Raw genomic sequence first — 17,845 nt, 5'->3', positions numbered from 1 at the left:
CTAAACAAGTGATTTGGTGCCTTCCCACTGGCCCTCTGAGCGGAGGAGCTGAAATAATTCTTGGATCCCAACTTTGTTTGACCTGCTAGACATCGTTGCGACTGAAACCCTTTTCACTGCCACATACAGAAAACCTTAAGATGATGATTAAAAACTAGAGCGGTCAGGTCATAAAGGAAGGAGGAAAATAAACAACACAAAAAGGATGCCACAGAACAGGAAAGACATGTGAAAACAGTAACCAGAAGAAAGGACACAGCAACTGGAGATTCGGGAGACGGTTCCAGTGGCAATGCTAATGGTTTTTCCTCTCACTGTATGTGACACATTCTTTTCCCCATGGCGGATCAAAACAACTCGTCTGTGACTTCCCTAGATGAACTTGCAGCCACCGTTTTTACTTATCTCACTCCTTGCCATAGGTTCCTGATAATTTCTTTATAATTCTAACCTTGACCCCATTTTTTCAGTGCAGAGGAGGATATCCACAAAACTCACCAACTGCCTCTGACAGGCCATAGACTTTCTGATTATACGCGTCTGTCTTATCCCAGATGAACGTGTAGGCCAAGTTTGGTGAGGCAGGAAACCACTTCTGGAAGAGTCTCCCAACCACAGCTACCATCAGGTGGACCTTCATGAGGTTAAATGGTATGACAGCCTGGGTCATGGTGATCTTAAGAACCGACTTGTACCCTGCTGCTCTGGAACTCAGGTAGGAAAGTTTCAAATCCGTTCCTGGAATTGTGGTTTCTTCATGCAGGACCTAGGTTTGAAAAATGCACAAGCTCTTAACTGGGATCACGGATGCCTAACTCAAGAACACGCAGTGAGGAGAAGCCAGCGGAGCACATAAAATAAGACACAGCAGGCTCACTGTCCACAAACAATATCTGAGCTGTTATCTTATCCAATAATTATAAAACAATTCACTACCAGCCTAATGCTTTCCTCCACAAAGCTGCTTGTCATGTATTTGGAGTTAATCACATTCTTCATCCAACTGTTGGTGACCCTGACTCATCGATTTTGTAGCTACAGGAGCCTGACTCATGCATCTTCTATTCTATTCACTTGGAGAATAGAACTGACATTTGTACAGTGGTCACCTCAGAACAGAGCTGTGTCATTAGCTGGTCCCGTAGAGGCTAACCCTAACTAAGCCTATGGCCTCATTATCCTATGCAGGCCACTGTAAGAAAGACAGGCACGAGGAGCTCACACGCATCTGCATTAAACCGTAGTTGATTCCAGATACACATTGAGAGGTACTGTAACAATAGCACATCCTCATAATTATATATTGAACTATATATAATTAAAGCCATTGAGTTTTAATAACATGGTAAATGAGCTAATGTGTTAAAGCCGTGTGTATTTTCCCAGAGTAACTAAAATGCACATATAAGATACACATACTTCTGATTTCTAACTGTAGAGAGCTCCTTGTATCCATTCAAGGCCACCTCAATAATACATTAGATGTATTTTTAACCCCATATTTGGCTGCCCATGTCAAGAGCTCAATGACATGGCAACAAATTACTGGGATGAAAGATACCTTATACCCAAATAGTAATCTAGCCATTTTGAAATATATTTGCATAGTATATAAAAATTTTAAAAGGGTTTCTAAAGAGACTCTCTGCTCATGTTCTTATTAGTTTCATAACTAATAATGAATCTTTGTGCAAGGCTACCTTAGTTAAGAACTTGTTCCTATCTTATCACTAAAAATGCTTCTTTCTTTAGTGGATGAAAACCATTACAAATATCTACAACTGGTCAAAATTCAGAGGACAACTGACCACGGTATGCCCAATGCTAAATAATCCACATAAAGCTCGGGAAAACATCACTGAAGGTGGGCGGAAAGACAGCCGGAGGACCAGGACATGTTTAGCGTATCTGTCAGGGAAGCTGAACCCATGAAATTCCAACAACATAGTTGTTTAAACAAGACCTAAAACACAACACTACCATCGGACATACACACGTGGATGGGGTAAACCTCACAAGGTCCGAGCTCTATAGGCAGAGCTGTGGGTAATAATGTCCGCCCAGACAGGAACAATCAGGTGGAGTCCTCTCCACCAGTAGTTATCCAACTCCACGCAGTGAGTCTTGAACACATACACATGGGAGCAATGGCAAATAGGTTCATTGAGCTTATTTAGAAACACATATACTGATATATGTGACAATAACTAAAGAAGACGTCATGAACTTCAGAAGGAGCTGAGGCATGGGAGGTGTGGGAAGGGAAGAGGGAGGGGCAGACAGGATGTAAATTCCACATATGGAATTCAAATAAACAAACAAGCAACCAGAGTAACCTGTCTGAAACCAATCCTGCCCTCTACTGCCAACGAGATGGCATTCCTAATCGTTACCCTGTCTCAACACATACACTAATCACTCAAGCACAAATAGTGGCCTTTCCTGAGATAAAAATCCTGGAACAGTGGCTCCGTGTTTCCCACACCTCCCATGCAGTGGGGTGAGGAACGGGGCACATGGATTTACCATCTCACCCGGGAATTTACCATCCCCCCCCTAGAATCTCTGCAGTAAAACTCCAGGTACCATGGATGTAGCTATCACTGTCTGACCAAGCACACAGCTGGAAGCTGGGACAAAGGAACAGACTAAGGAAACTCCCACGAGGAGGAAGTGATGTGAGCTAACAGACTACGAAGGCGCAACTCTCACGAGTCGGTTTAATGCAGCCGAGGTCCTCACTAGACCTATGGATGGAATTCAGTCCTTGAGTGGTCTTGAGGAAGACCGACTGTGAACACACTGAACCTTTCAAGCCTCTCCCTTTTTATCCTCCAACCCCATCCGCTCAGAAACTTCTTAAAGCTCCCCATACGCCTAAGAAAACCCGGAGACCTAAAGCGGACGGATCTTTTATAACAGAGCGGGATGGAGAGTAGACAAGCAACTCACTGTTGTGATCGGATGAAGTCAATGCATTCGTTTGAAAAACAGTCCGTGACTGGCCCAGAAAATATAACAGATTTCCTCTTAATTTACTTTCAAAATAATTCCTCGTACATTTGATAGTCTTTCTCCTTGCGAGGGAATTCATTAATAACCACTTCCTGTGACCTGCTAGGACTTATCTATTTCAAAATATCATGTTATTCTTAATTTTAATAACCGATTATTGTCTCTGTCATCATTAACCTACTTCCGAGGGACAAATATCTGTAATTTAGTTCATTAGAGCGTGCATTTCTCCTATGTAATTGAACCTTCCCACGTTATATTTTATTACTTAGGAAATGTAAATCCTGCCAAAAACGGAAGATACGCCCTTAAGCCGGCTTGTGCCAGCTGTATAATTTGTGGGCTCCACTCAGCAGCTTTTAAGCACTCAGAAGCTACCTCTGTATCTGCCTATTGTTTCTTTGCTGCTATTTCTGCCCCTTTTCAGAGCTAAGCGCACCTGCTGCCTGAGCCCTGGCCACACAGACATGCAAATACAGCCAACAGGGGTCTGGTCATTATTTCTGTTGCCTGTCAGCTATCTTGTGACTTGGGTTAGCCAGACTCTTGCTTCCGAACTGCCTAAAGAGTTCAATATCCCTTCTGGATGGGATTTTTTCCTTCTGTCTCTTTCCTCCCTCATTTAAATGCTTTTCCCTTTTTGATGATGATTATTATTTATATTATTATTATTAGTTTTACATGTGCTCATTTATCTTGTGTACGGGTGGGGTAGGTGGAGTTGTACATGTAGGTTGGCAGGCGATCTCAGGGAGTTAGTTGGTTCTTTCCTTCTACCATGTGGGTGCTGGGATCAGGCCGTCAGCGTTGCTCAGTGAGCTATCCCACCAATTTCTATCCATCTCATTGGCTGCCGCTGTCACTCATTCCTCCACATGACCTCCGCCCTCTTCTCTATGCCCGTCTCATCACTCTGTGGAGACAGCGCCCTCAGCAATGCCGCTTCTGGTTTACTCTTGAACTTTCTACTGTTCATTCAGATATTTACTGCATCTCTAATGACAGGGTTTGTGTCCTGGTAGTCTTGTAATCCTCCTTGGATTACATCACACTTATTGTGTGGATAACTAGTGAGAAGACTACGTTCATTCATGGACTCGTGGCCGATCGGAAACACACCCACCGTGGTGGGTAGATTTCACTAGAAGTCGGTCAACCTCTGCACTGATACTGTTTCAGTATCAGTCTTAGAACTGAGAAGTTACAAGTTACAAGGTGGACCCAGAGAATCAAGGACCAGATTGAATAAGGTCACGGTGCAGCTCCCAGAGCATCGGCTCAAAGTTTACTTGGACATTAAAAATCTCAGGAATGTCATTTCCACCTCGTATTCGCCAGGAGAGCCGTTTTTATAACCTCCACATTTATGTCTAGCCTCTTGCCATCTCTGTCTGCATTCCTCCTCTCACACATGGTAAGTGCATCTGTGAGCCAGAGCCCCAAGATTCCCACCCTTCACATCAACCACCTCCAGGACTCACCCTCGGCGTTTCCACTGACAAGGGCCACCCTGGCAGAGAGATCACTTGTGGCGATCACAGCATAGGATTCCCACTTGGACCTGCTTGACTCTGATTTGAACTTTCTAATAAGCCTTATCTTAACTTGAAGCATATCAAGTGCCCAGCCTCTTCTCTCCTTTTGGTTGCTAAGCACTGACTGGTTTACAACTGGTCCCCGTTTATAACGGTTGCCATAGAACAAGCATCTCAAACATGTTTGATGAGTGGATGTGACCAAGCTGTTGTGTGTGTGTTTGTGCTTTAAAGATTAGGCTATCGTTGTTGTTGTTTCTGTTATTATTATTACTGATGTAGGACTGAGGATTGAACCCAAGAGTCACACAAGCTAGGCAAGTTCTTTACCAATGAGCAATGTTCCTGGTCTCGTTTGCCTGACGTGGATGCTGGGAATTGAACTCTGGTCTTCAGTGAGATTAGCAAATGCTTTTAGTAGCTGAGGCCTCTCTCTGGCCCCATCTACTTTTTACTTTGAAATGAGGTCTCCCCAGGTTGTCCAAAGGTGGCTTTGATGCATTCTGTAGACCGGGAAAGCTTTGCAACCCATGACTGGGAGTGCTTCTGAGTGAACATGCTGCCCTCTGCAATGGCTTACCTGTGTCTCGGGGATGATAGGGCTGTCTTCGGGAGAAGACCTGAAGAAGGTGGATAACGGTGACGACACAATGATGGGACTTGGCCTCACGAACCCACTGAGGTCACAGCTGGGAATGTCGTTCTCTTCTTTCTTCATGACAAGGGTATCCATCACATAAAAGACATTCCAGGGAATCCACACAGTGTGGTACTGGGTGAGGAACGGGGAACGCTCAAATACCAACGTTAGAGAAGCGCCACCATTTGCCACCAGGTCAAACCTAAGAACAGACAAGATGCACTTAGTATGACTAACTTAGTGAGCTGTCACCGTACAATGACTAACTTTGTGAGTTGCCACCTTACAGTGACTTAGTGAGCTGTCACTGTGCTAAGACTAATGCTCACCTCAAGTTAAGATGATTCATAAAGAACCTTTCCTCCTAATTTTCATATGAGATGCTTTCCAATCTCTGCCCCAATGGAATACCAAACACTCAAACATCCTCTTTCTATTCACAGAGCTACTGATCTGCATTTCCCTCAACTTCTATTCTTTAGAACCATCCGAACTTAGTTACAGACGGTGAGAAACATCTCCAATAAATATCTCAACACAATTCTTCAAAGAGAAAAAAAAAAAAAACTCTCCGACAGAACCATAGTCTTACGTCACGCCTCAGAAAACAGAATGAACTTTTAAGGTGTTGAGTCCGTGACTTTCGATCTCTGCCTCCTGCACTGTCCTGGGTTGTTAGAGTCTGAGAGTGGTTGCCTTTCTATTAAGTGACAGGTGATGGGTTGACGCCCAGACTCATGCTGAACATCCTTCTGACAGAGACAGCGGGATGCAGCCGACTCACATTCCATCCTGGCGGGTAATAGTGTATCCGTACTCCGAGTAATGTAAAAACGACACGTTGACACCAATAAGTGGGGTTCCATCAGCCGTGAGTACTTGGCCTCTGATGACGGACGCAAGGCTGTGGGAAAAGTACAAGAGTCTGAATGAGTCTCTGTCTTCTCTGGCCAACATTATTATGACTTATAGGTAATTCAGGCCAAAGGTAAGAATATCACTATCATAAAACAATCAAGGGCTAATCACAAAGAAGCAAGTCAGAAACAGCCCCAAGACCATCTTCCTTTAAATTCAGTAAAATTTACTTCTCTAAATGCCTGGTGTTCACCCTGAACTTTACTCTGTTGCAATCTTTTTTTTTTTTTTTTGAGTATTATCAAGATTAGTAATCTTAAAACTTATAATGCTTTTTTTCATATATCATATCAGATATATGACTTCTGGAAGAGAAGCATCCTTTCCAATGAATTCCAGGGCAATCCGTAATTTGCTGGGACCACGAAGTCCAAGATTTAAGGGGAAATAAGAAACATGTGCGCAACAGCTTGCATTCTGTTGCTGGGTTTCAGTGCATTAATGCCGCTCAGTGGCAGACCCAGGAGTTCGGCGGAAATCATCTTTCTCTGCTCAGCAAGACACGAGACACCTGCTTTCAGCTTCGGGTTGATTTTCAGGTCATTACTGCTCTGTAAAAACACCAAACAGCGTATGCAACCTCATCGCCACGCTGTTAGCAGCTCCATTCCATTAACTCATAATTTATATTATTTAGTGATCTCAGCTAAAAAAAAAAAAAAGGTGCACTTTTTGCCTTTTGGGTGGTTCCATCGTGCTTTCTGAAATGTTTCCAACTGTGCTCAAAAAACAAAAAACAACAACAAAAAAAATCAACCCATTAAATGAAGATTTATTGACTCCTTAATGGGATGTTCTGTTAAGTCTCAGGTATTTGAAGTTGACAAAGTATGTGACAAGTGTCAAAAGTGCTCGAGATAGGAAATTTGATGAAGAGTTTTGCAAAAAAAGGAAAGAAAGTATATAAACAGTTTTCTCAAACACACACCCATCAGCATTTTACAGAAAGTGCGCAGAACTGCTCTCAAGACCCTGTGAGTCTATGTAAGGAAAGCGAGCATTAACCTCTTATTAAACGGACTTTCTCCAGGGAGCACGTGGGTGCTATCCGATCCAATCAGGAAACTGATTCGATCATAGAAGGACTTGGCAGCTTGCTGAGATGGTGTCTGGAGGCTTTGGCTAATGATATCCTGAGGATCAGGCAAGCCACGACAGTAGGGCTGGTTTTGGCAGGAGCTCTGGAGGCAGCAATCAGGATCCATGCAGTCGACGAGTCCATCTGTAGAGAGCAGCAAACTGGTTAGCCAGATCTGCTCCTTGTGCGGCTGCATAGGGTGACTTGTGTCTACTGGCGGGTTTGTTTCCCGTCAGTTTATTTACCGCTGTCTGTCTCTACAAGGCATCCGTTCTGAAGCCTGATGAAATACAGACGTCATATTCACATCTGCTTTGATAGAAAGGGAAGAGCTTAGATTGAGGATGCTTGAAAGTAATCAGGTAACGTTTATTCCCAGTGAGGAATACGCATTACTGATTAGAACACCTTATTAGTAGGAAGGGATCAAGACTAGTTGTAAACACAGTTATTGAAGTCATCTAAGTTTTTGAGAAATGCCCCAGGAGTTCCCATACTAGGTGTGTAGAGAAAGCAGGGACTTGTGTACTTTGCAACTCTAAAATTCGGAAAAGGACCGCAAAGGTAGAGATGGGAAGGTGCTATCACAAACATGCTAACATGAAGTGGGTGAGTTTAGCCAGCCACCTCCCGGAGAAATAGTTCTGCTAAGCAGGGTAAATTACGTTCCAGCAGGGAGTAAGGCATTTCTCAAATTGATCTTTTTCTCTGCTATCCCTAAAATGCAGTATTATTAAAAAACATGGCAAATGTGAACTAGTCATAACCATGGAGGTTATAAAAAATATCAACCACAAAACACGGAGCTACGATATTTGTGACCTAAAGAAGCACGAATACTGTCACCGATGTCTTCGCTAAGAATATCACAAGGACACTGGATGGCTCACAGTCATGCGCGCACAGGACACACTTCTGTTAACAAGGAGCTGCATGTAAGTCAGCGGTCTCTAAAGACCTAGCGCTGCTGCCCGCTGATGTCTCTGCTTGCTTACTGAGCTGCCAGGCATATGAAACTGGGCTGCAAGGAAGATGTCATCAAGCACCTGACATTTAATGGTGATGGTAAATGACTATGTGGCTGGTTTATTATTTGTTCCATGATGTCATTCGCCATCACATTAGAGAATACTCCGTCCAATGTAGTGGAACGACGTGCCTTGTTATGACAACTTCTCGTGTCTCAGCGTCACTGTCTCTCTTTAATGTTAGGTGACCAGGGTAAGCGATTGCCTTATACGTCTGGGTTTCTGTAAGACATTCGGAAGTCTGTGCTGTGATCAAGTGGTCCAGTGGTGCAGGCCTTAGGATGCGCTTCCAGGACAAATATGAGGCCTGAATATATTCTGTATGATCATCTCACCAGCCATGAGATATGTGAGCGGATGTCACTGCCAGGACCTGCCCTTTAAGCCCATTGTCCATTCACCAGTTAAATATGTAAAACCGAACCTGCTTGGTAATTGTATCTCTTAGAATACACTAATAAAAAATAGTGTGAAGATATCAAACATTCTCCGGTAACAGACAAGACAGTTTGACATTCCTTTACCTGCGAGGAGCAGGTGGTCTTATGGAAAACCCAGACGAAAAATATTTAGATGGTGTGTCCATGTCTTACTTACATAAGGAAAAAAAAACTACATTCAGTTTTTTAAAAAAGTATCCCAATAATTTCTTTGCTCTGTACCATACTTAGTTTGCCCTTTCCTTATCTGATGGCAAACAGAGACAGAAGGGGGTAACAACTCGGAGGAGTTGGCAGGATGGCTCAGTGGTTACATGTGTCTGCTCCCAGGGTTTGTGTATGACCTGACTTTAAGCCCTAAGATGCACCCCGTGGAAGGAGAGGATTCCCGCAAGCTGTCCTCTGACTTCCACTTGCCTGCTGTAGCCTATGCATACGATTTAAAATTAACAAAAATGTACAAAATCCTCTTAACAAAAGACATAGATTAAGTGTCCAGACCAGGAGGAGGTAAGAGAAACATAGGAGTGGTAAGAAACATGAGACCCAGGGTAGGACCCGTAGTCACGGTGTCTGCTTGAAGTAGAGTAGGCCTTCTGTTTACTTTGATGGCTCCTGCTCTCCCATGGATTTTCATTTCAATATTTAGCTTCCCCAACTTGCAGCCCATGAGCATACGCACACATACTCCCTTCTCTGTGGTCCTGAAGTTTCAGGGACTAAATGTGTCCCCATGATTTCAGGAGCTACGTGAACAGAGCCTCTGCCTCTTTGTCCCTGACGTTCCCTGGGATGACATATAAGGCTGTGGAGTAAAGATGGCTGCAGCCAGCTTCCTGCCACCATAGAACCTACCTGACAACCGGTCCATCCCAGAATAAGCAGAGTCAAAGGCTTGAGCAAAACCCAGCAGGTCATAAATACAGTGGCCTCCTTGGGGTCTTTTAATAAGCTGCCCTTGGCCTTCTAGATGCTAAGGCATTCCTTTTTACTTTAAAGTCTATTTGGGTTGGATTTTTTGGTAATCCCTTGAAACTGGAAGAAGCCAAGCTCATCGACAGAGAGCAACTAAAATTCTCTCCATTATGTCCTCTGAAGTTGGGGGAAGAGAGTTCAAAAGGGGGTGCCTGACATAGACTTATGATGTTGGCTTCTTTGTATGCAAGCATTTTAAATGATTGTGATAATTTCTGTACACGTAGAAATGAAGGAGTCTGCATCTCTGGGGAGAGGTAGTACGTATTATTCTTTATAGGTGCCATTTTTATGTAGGTATTGCACGTGAAAAAGGTCATGGGTTGTTGACTATTTGTAGCAGCATGCTTTATTTCTTTGACAAAAATCTAAAGCCACGTGTTAAGATAATCAAATGAGACCGAGCTTTGAAATTTCATGTAAATTTATCAAAATATTTCTTTCCTACTGAAAGAGCCATAAAGGTGAAAAAGTGTATAAATATTTCTTAGTATTTCTAATGGAAGAAAGATGAGGCCATGCTGAGGCCTTATTCTTCATGAGGATATATTATAATAATAATGTGATAAGATGTTTTGCTCCACCTCTCTTGGAACAGAAGCATAGATCGTAAGACCATCCACTTCTCTCACGCAGTAGGTGATTGGTCTATTGCCTTGATATAATTTTGGCTTCAAAATCAAAACAACCTCTTAAAACCAACTTCAGCCATTAAGTGGTGATTTACGATCATATGTAGAGATTCTTTAACATATGTACTATGATCGATTTCACTTAGGTACTCTCAGTGAGTAGCTTTAGGGTGTGACACATATGCTTGAGAGAGAGTAATTAAACATCGCTCGTCTATATTCCTGTAGTGCCTACCCCCATAAACACCCCAAATATTATATTTAATCTCCATTAATCTGGTAAATTAAGAGTTAACGGCTCCCATCCCCAAACTCCCTCAGTGTCCTCCCTTAGGCAATATATGGTCCAGCTGCCAAAGAGGAGCGCTCAGACTCAACCATTCATCTTTGTTAGTTTATAAAAAGCAAATGTACATCTGGCATGGAGTCTGCAGGTCATAAAACTGCACGAGATTGACACCTTCTGAACTAATCAGTTGGAAATGCATTTTTACAAGCCTGTCTGCTAACATCCATCAGAGAAAGAATCTCATTTTCAACAGGCGAGGTGCGGGGACACACTGTTTGTTATTTCTGTGCAGAGTTTATCAGTAACTTGCCCAAGCAAGTGACGGATGGTTATGAACCTGGCTTCCTATAACTTGAGAAGACATTTTTCATTCTTTGTCTGCACTCACAGCGGAGAGCCCTATCTGGTACAACTAAGTTGATCACCCACTTGTCCAAATGCACAGCGTTGCAAAATTGTCTCTGTGGAATAGCTTCTCGGAGTCACATGGGGGTCCATGGGAGTCTCGGGAATGGTACGGCGGCCTACATTTGGCTTGGAATAGACACCGTTTTTAATAACATTAATCATAAAAAAGCCTGAAAGATCGGAAAATGCCAACGCTCACTGAAGAGCACGTCCGTTAGTGAAGAGCTGCCGCTCTCATGTGAGGCTCTGCTGTCAGAGGCAGTCCTTTGTAAAATAGATATGGAATTTATGCTTTCCCCACTTGGTTCCTAACATTATTGCTTTGCTTATGTTCTGTCTGTATTTTAAACACAGTCTTGTCTTCCCTGAGGCACCCACTGGTCTTTAATAGTGGTTAGTTAAGTTTATTTTATAGGTTGCCAAACAGTGGGCATTTTAGGTTTTGTGAGCCATGTAACAATGGAGCCGTCCCTGCGAAGGGGCTTTGCCAATAGCTAAGCAGAGGAATGCCACCACAGGGCCTATTTACAAATACCAGCCTGTGGCCGTAATGGCCAATCTCTGGTCTTGCCTCCATGTTTCTACCCTGCCCTATTTTTTTTAAAATAACATTTTAAACCACTTTACATCATCCTTGATATATATTTTTTCTGTCATATTTAATCAGTATACTGTCAGTCAAATTATTAAACTGAGGCTCCCAGCTTTTCCCAGATTACCCTTGATACTGGCTTTGTTCTGTTTCTCCAGACTCTCAATTTTGTTTTTTTCTTTCAAGTATGGGCATCTTAATTTGTTTCTAAAATTTTTATCTGCTGACCAGGAAAAAAAAAAAGATACACGTCTTCTCTTTTCATCAAAGGCTCTCTTCACTTACTGTAAGGTCCCAATCCCGAGGCAGGATTGTGGTTGTGAGACTTTTGTCAGTGTGTCAAGCACAGTTCATGGCTCTTTCCAGCAAACACTTGATAACCCATGTGAGGCTCCTTTCCACACCACTGAATGGGACCTGACTCTCACCTCACTCTTGTTCTATGGGAACCAGTGCTGTCTTGGGCTGTTCAAGTTCATATTCATATAAATTCTATGCTCTTGGCTCCAGTTTGATCAAATTTTGAGCTATAAAAAAATCTGCCTTCTAGATCTTCCTAGCTGCATATTATACAGGCATGAAAAAGCTAAACATATCCCAGGTATCCAACAGGTCTCAAACACAATGTCTTTCCCTGACTCTCCAGACTTGTTCCTTCCCATGTGTCTCCAGTTTCACGAATGGTACCAACCAATCTACCTATATCCTTTTTTCTTTGTTAAAAATTATACTTATTACTTATCTGTGTGTGAATGTGGTGTGTGTGTGTGTGTGTGTGTGTGTGTGTGTGTGTGTGAATAGTGCATGCATGTGTGTGGTGCATGCATGTGTGTGTGTGAGTGTAGCATGCATGTGTGTGTGTGTGAGTGGTGCATGCATGTGTGTGTGCTCATCATCACTGTGTAGATAAAGTCTGCCCAGTGGGCTCCAGGGACTACTTGTTTCTGTCTCCCCAGCTGTGGGATTACATGCATGTACTACCACACCTGGCTTTTTAAAAAACTTCTTAAAAAACACGTACTCTAAAGAACAAATCCAAGCAAGTTCTAGACCTTGCAGCAGGAACCTTATCTAAACAGTGGAGATGCCCTGTGGGTTGCCTGTCATTCATTCCCATCCCCAGACATTATCTATCCCTCAAGCTCGTGTATGTTTCTCCCTCTAACAGTTACTTAACAGTGCTACCCATCGCGTTTGAGAGGCGGCCCAGTGCTTAAGAGCACACGGTTCAATACCCAGCACCCAAACGGCAGCTCACAACTGGCTGGAACTCCAGTTCCAGGGGATTTGACACGCCCATGCACACATATACAGTTAAACACCAGTGGACATAAAGTAAAAAGAAGCAATTTTAAAAAGTGCTACTCATCAATGTTAGATATTAAGAAAGCAACAGAATTATAAAACAACCCTCCCTATAAACCAGAAGAAACTATGACACATATGTAAGCTATGTATAATCTTAAAAGGCTGTTGTTCAGAAACCACACCTAGAGTTTATGAATAAAAAAAAATAAATTGCATGAAACATTACTTTATATTAGTTGGAAAAATGTCCATATGACAAAAGATACCACACACTGCAGAGCCAATGGATAGGTAAACATTTCTCTCTCTCCCTCCCTCCCTCTCTCTCCTCTCTCTCTCTCTCTCTCTCTCTCTCTCTCTCTCTCTCTCTCTCTCACACACACACACACACACACACACACTGTGTGTGTTCATCACACATTTACTATGCACCAAGAGAAAAGTAACAATCATTTCAGGACAACCATGTGGATAGCAAATAGGTTCATGGTAGTCCAATCACTAACCTCATGTAGGAACCAACTGTCTTCTAAACCAGTACTCACTTTTCCCAAGCCAATACTCTACCACAATACCTAGAGATTTTGATGATTCTGTTTTACCTTCTCCCCATCTCTTACCACTGCGATTACCTGCCATTTTATTTATAACTTACTTCCCTGGCCTCTCTCTAAAATCTGGACTTACTTTGGAGAAGGAGATCAATTCTCCAAAGATCTTTGTCAGAGAACGTATCATGAAGAAAAAACTCCCTTTAGCTTCAAAAGGCTGCAGCCACCAGTGCACATGGCAGCTGTTTGAACCTTACTTCCTGTGACTGAACAGGCATTAAGCGTGAATAAGGACTTGGTTCCATCTATTCTACGAGTGTGGTCCCTTCTTCCTGCTCCTTTAGAAAGTCCTGGCCATTGTTTGAATATCTGAAGTCACTGTGTCTCTAAGGCAACAGGAAAGGAAGGACCCAGGAAGGCAAAGACAGGTACCTTAGTGACCCAGGAAGGTACCTTCTCCATATTCAGACAGTGGTGATGGGGTTGGAATGGGAAAAGGAAAAGTATTGTGAAGCAAAGGAAAACCACTGGCGTTTCTGCTGAACACACTTGTTTTAGTCTAAACATACTTTGTTTACTTATCTACTGATCTTCCTTCCTTCCTTCTTTCTTTCTTTCTTTCTTTCTTTCTTTCTTTCTTTCTTTCTTTCTTTCCTTCCTTCCTTTCTTTAGGTGTATATTCATTATAACTTGTGTTGTGCTTTATAAAGACATTTTAATAAAAGCCTATCACTTTGACCATACTTTATTTTATCTTTGTCACTTCTGGGAATGGTAAACCACTTTCCCTGTCTTTTTCAAAGACTGTGTTCAAGCAAGACAAGAAAATACATACACACATGCTTGCATGCACGCACGTATGTATACATGGTGTTTAATTTTAGAGGTGTCCTGGCTAATTCAATATTCTGACATCAAACCTAACATAGATAATGGCTGTACAACACTCCACTGTCTATATGTCCTAAAGTTTCTGGTATTACCCTAGTTTTAAGCCTTCTGTCCTATTTTTCTTTTTGTCACAGAGTCCCACTATCCTGAATAGATGGGTCATGTATTATCATTTCATCTTTAGTTTGGCAGATACTGTCTCCATGCACCTATATCAAAGAACCCTCTAGCTTGGGCTACCAGGTACCCAGGTTAGCACCTCAGGATGTGAGGAAGGCAGCCCTGAGATTCTTTGAAGAACAAAATTAGGTTAGGGACAGCCATGCAAATTCTGTGAGATAATAGAGAATTCACAGGAGTGGTTCTATCAGCTAGGATTTTCCCTCAGAGAGAGAAGCAGAGTTTCATGCTAATAAGAATAAACAAAGGGGAATGGGGCCAATTCACAGTTGATAAATTTTTGAGGAAAAGGAAAAACCTCCTTGGCTGATAATAACACCAAAGAGTTGATTAGCCCCTAAATTACTCTGCCTCGTCTCTACAGACTTGGCCTGCAGTTTGCATCCCTCTGAGAGCAAGTAGGACCTTCTCAAAGCAATCTCCTTGTAGAGGACTACAAAAACCTGGGATGAACAATCAAGGAGAAAGAGTCACTCTCCTCCCCTGGCGACAGAGACAATGGGATTGCAGCTCTTCTGGGGGAAGCAAGGAGTTAGGTTGCCATCTGGGCTATGTCTCAGAGAGGATTAATGCTGCCATTTCTGTAAGCACGTGATCACGAGGAGTTTGGGCAACAAGGTATTATTAGCTAGAAAAGCTCTGAGGGTTAGCAACTGCTGGAATCCATTAGGGGCGGGGGAGGGGAGGAGGCTTTAAGTTGGGTTGTCCTGAAGTAACTGGGGAGACTGTCAAACAGTTAACAAGTAGCCTCTGATGGAGGGTATGCCCGATGATGAGGGACGCTGGCTCAGTCACTGGAGAAGAGGAGTTAGTAGAAAACACCGCTCTTCTTTGGGCAACCTTCTAAGACTAGTCAAGACAAGCACCCCAGAAACATAAGAGGGACAACCGGAATGACAATGGCTGAAAGATGCTGAACAATCTGGATACATTGTTCTTTTTTTCCACTTAAAACCTTCAAAGCCTTTTGTTTTTACTTTGCAGGTGAAGCAATGGGGATCAGAGTAGCAGATGTTGAATGCCATGTCATTGCTGTGGAGTGGAGGGAAGATCTGCCTGTCTCTGTAAAATCTGTGCTCGCTAGCCAACACCACTGTCCACCTTCCAGAAGAGCAGGGATGGGGGGCTGAGGAGGTTGTAACAAGTTCAGCCCCTCGAGGAGGTGATCTCAGAATCAGACAGCAACTCCAGCTGCCACCAGATTTTCTCCTAATGGTTTGTCAGAATTAAACAGCTGTCAGGGGCAACTATTCCATCACCAACTCCCACTCTCCGCTCCCTGAAATTAAAATACAATAGCATGGGGGATGTGCTCAGAGGGGAGAATAATTATTCCTAGCCAGAAGGCTTAAATTGGGTGGAATATCGCAATCCTTTTATAGAGGTATAAAGTTAGGGATAAAAAGACAGTGGAATTCAGCTTCTCGGGGACCGTTCTCTCTGGCTGTCCTTATTTTCTTCTCCTTTTTTCTCCACCGATAGTTTTCAACAGAAGAGCTTAGGAAAAAAAAATCCTGGCATCTTCTGGCTTGATTAGTTATCAAAATACTTCTGTGGCACTCCCAATGCACAATGCCCAGGATACCATGGTCGAGGAGGATAGCCACCCGGGAATCAGAAAAAGAAACGGGGAACAACGGACATTATACAGCAGAAGCTTGGAAAACATTGCCTCTTCCATGAACGACGATCACCAGGCTTGTGTTGCAGAAGGACCAGGGGGCGTGAGGAACATTTTCAACCACCCTAATGTACAGGGATCTGTTTTCTTCCCCTTTCCAACAGATACTTACACAGTTACTGTAACTTAGACCCTGGCTCTGGCACCCACTCTGTTTTCGGCTTCAGCCTTCCTTACCTCCTTCGTTGTCTTTGCTGTCTGTACAGAGAGTCTCCATGGCTACATCACAGCCTGCCCCTCTCCACCCTGGCTGGCAAACACAATGCCAGCCGTTTTGGTCCAGTGTGCATCTCCCGTTGCTGTTGCACAAGCCAGGGCAACCCTCTGTCAAGACAAGGAAGGAAAACACCAGTGATTTGAGTATTGAAAGATCTTGCATCTGCAGAAAACAGATACAGGACACTTAGTGGGAACAGGCCTTTATAAACAGCACAAAGACTGTAATTGCACATGGATAGGAACAGCAACGTTATCCAAGGAATCTAATTCTTACCCAAGTGGCATCTTTGATTGGCCTGACCCTTGAGACACCACTTACCTGTGTAGGACAGAAATATATGCAATGACCCACTAAGTAGCTTCAGGCCAGACAAAATTAACCTGACGCTTTCCCCCTTTCACAAAGCAACAAGATGTAGTATATGTTTTGGAAAAGTATCTCAGGAAAATAATTTCAGAACCCCTTGTTCCAATTTTTAACCCATTGCAAACATTGCTAGAAGCTTCTTTTTAAAGCACCTGGTTGCTTTAAAAAAATTTCCCCCCTAAGTTCAAGACCATGAGTGTGGATATAAATTTATGACTGATGTTTAAGGAGAGAACATTAATTTTATCTGGCCTCAGAGTTGCCGGATATTCATGTGAAATTACAGTGTATTAAATAGTCGCACAAAGTATAGGTCAGTATTAAAGACTATACTTTATGCCAAGAGTACATTCCTTTTTCACAGAATAAGCAAAGCCCAGGGGAAGGTGAAGCAGCTTTAGCATCTATTCTAACAAACATTAGGATTCAGGCTGCATACGATGGGACAGGACCAACAGGGTTTCCAACTAAATGTAATAGCTGTGCATATTTGATTACTTAGGACGGACAAAATGAAATACCATAAGGACCACAATAAAACATCAATAGACTAAACAAAAACACGGTAGTGACGTGCTTCAAGACAGATAGCGAGGGGTGATATTTTGTGACAATCTCCCTAAGGCTTTTATGCTGTTACCTTTATATCCTATCTTGTCTGCTTTTATGGGCAAGAAGGGAAAATTTGGGAGATAATTAATTTAAATATATCCAAAATTGATAATTGTCTCAGTCTAACATAATTTTTCTCCCCCCCCCCAAAACCAAATTTTGTCACTTCCTACTGATGACATCTGGCATGCAGCCAGCATGATCCACTTATGAAGGATGGCACCCAGGTGGATTCTGCGGCCCCTGGTTATGAGTGTGACATGGTCCTGACAGAAATGAGGCTTAAATGCTCTAAACTCCTGCAGTGACCTGGCTAGTAATCACGTCTCTTTGGCTAACTGTTCATCATTTGGGCAAAATGCATAGAGTAAAGTACTTGCTCCAGCAACTGGGGGTTGTTACACAGTCCCTTATCACGAGAACACCCCCTGATTTTGGACTTAGCCTTTAAGGGAGCAATGGGTTGTAAGATGTTTAGTCTGTGCT

General features: G+C 42.9%; 1 protein-coding gene across 8 annotated transcripts in view; it reads right to left on the bottom strand.

Moving 5' to 3' along the window:
• The window catches only part of TENM3 (teneurin transmembrane protein 3), a gene marked incomplete at its 5' end in the record, with an annotated part of 418,659 nt that overhangs the window by 56,647 nt on the left and 344,167 nt on the right, over positions 1-17,845 (bottom strand). For all 8 annotated transcript variants that reach the window (XM_080928307.1, XM_080928306.1, XM_080928309.1 and 5 more), the window contains 5 exons: positions 499-766; positions 5,131-5,392; positions 5,975-6,094; positions 7,114-7,330; positions 16,339-16,485. In XM_080928307.1, coding sequence (XP_080784433.1) covers positions 499-766; positions 5,131-5,392; positions 5,975-6,094; positions 7,114-7,330; positions 16,339-16,485 — 1,014 coding nt within the window. The remainder of the gene's footprint in view (positions 1-498; positions 767-5,130; positions 5,393-5,974; positions 6,095-7,113; positions 7,331-16,338; positions 16,486-17,845) is intronic.

This window comes from Micromys minutus (assembly GCF_963924665.1).
Source record: "Micromys minutus genome assembly, chromosome: 14".
NCBI classification, from domain to species: Eukaryota; Metazoa; Chordata; class Mammalia; order Rodentia; family Muridae; genus Micromys; species Micromys minutus.
Note: the sequence above shows the minus strand (reverse complement) of the source record. Positions and strands in the feature narration are given on the sequence as shown.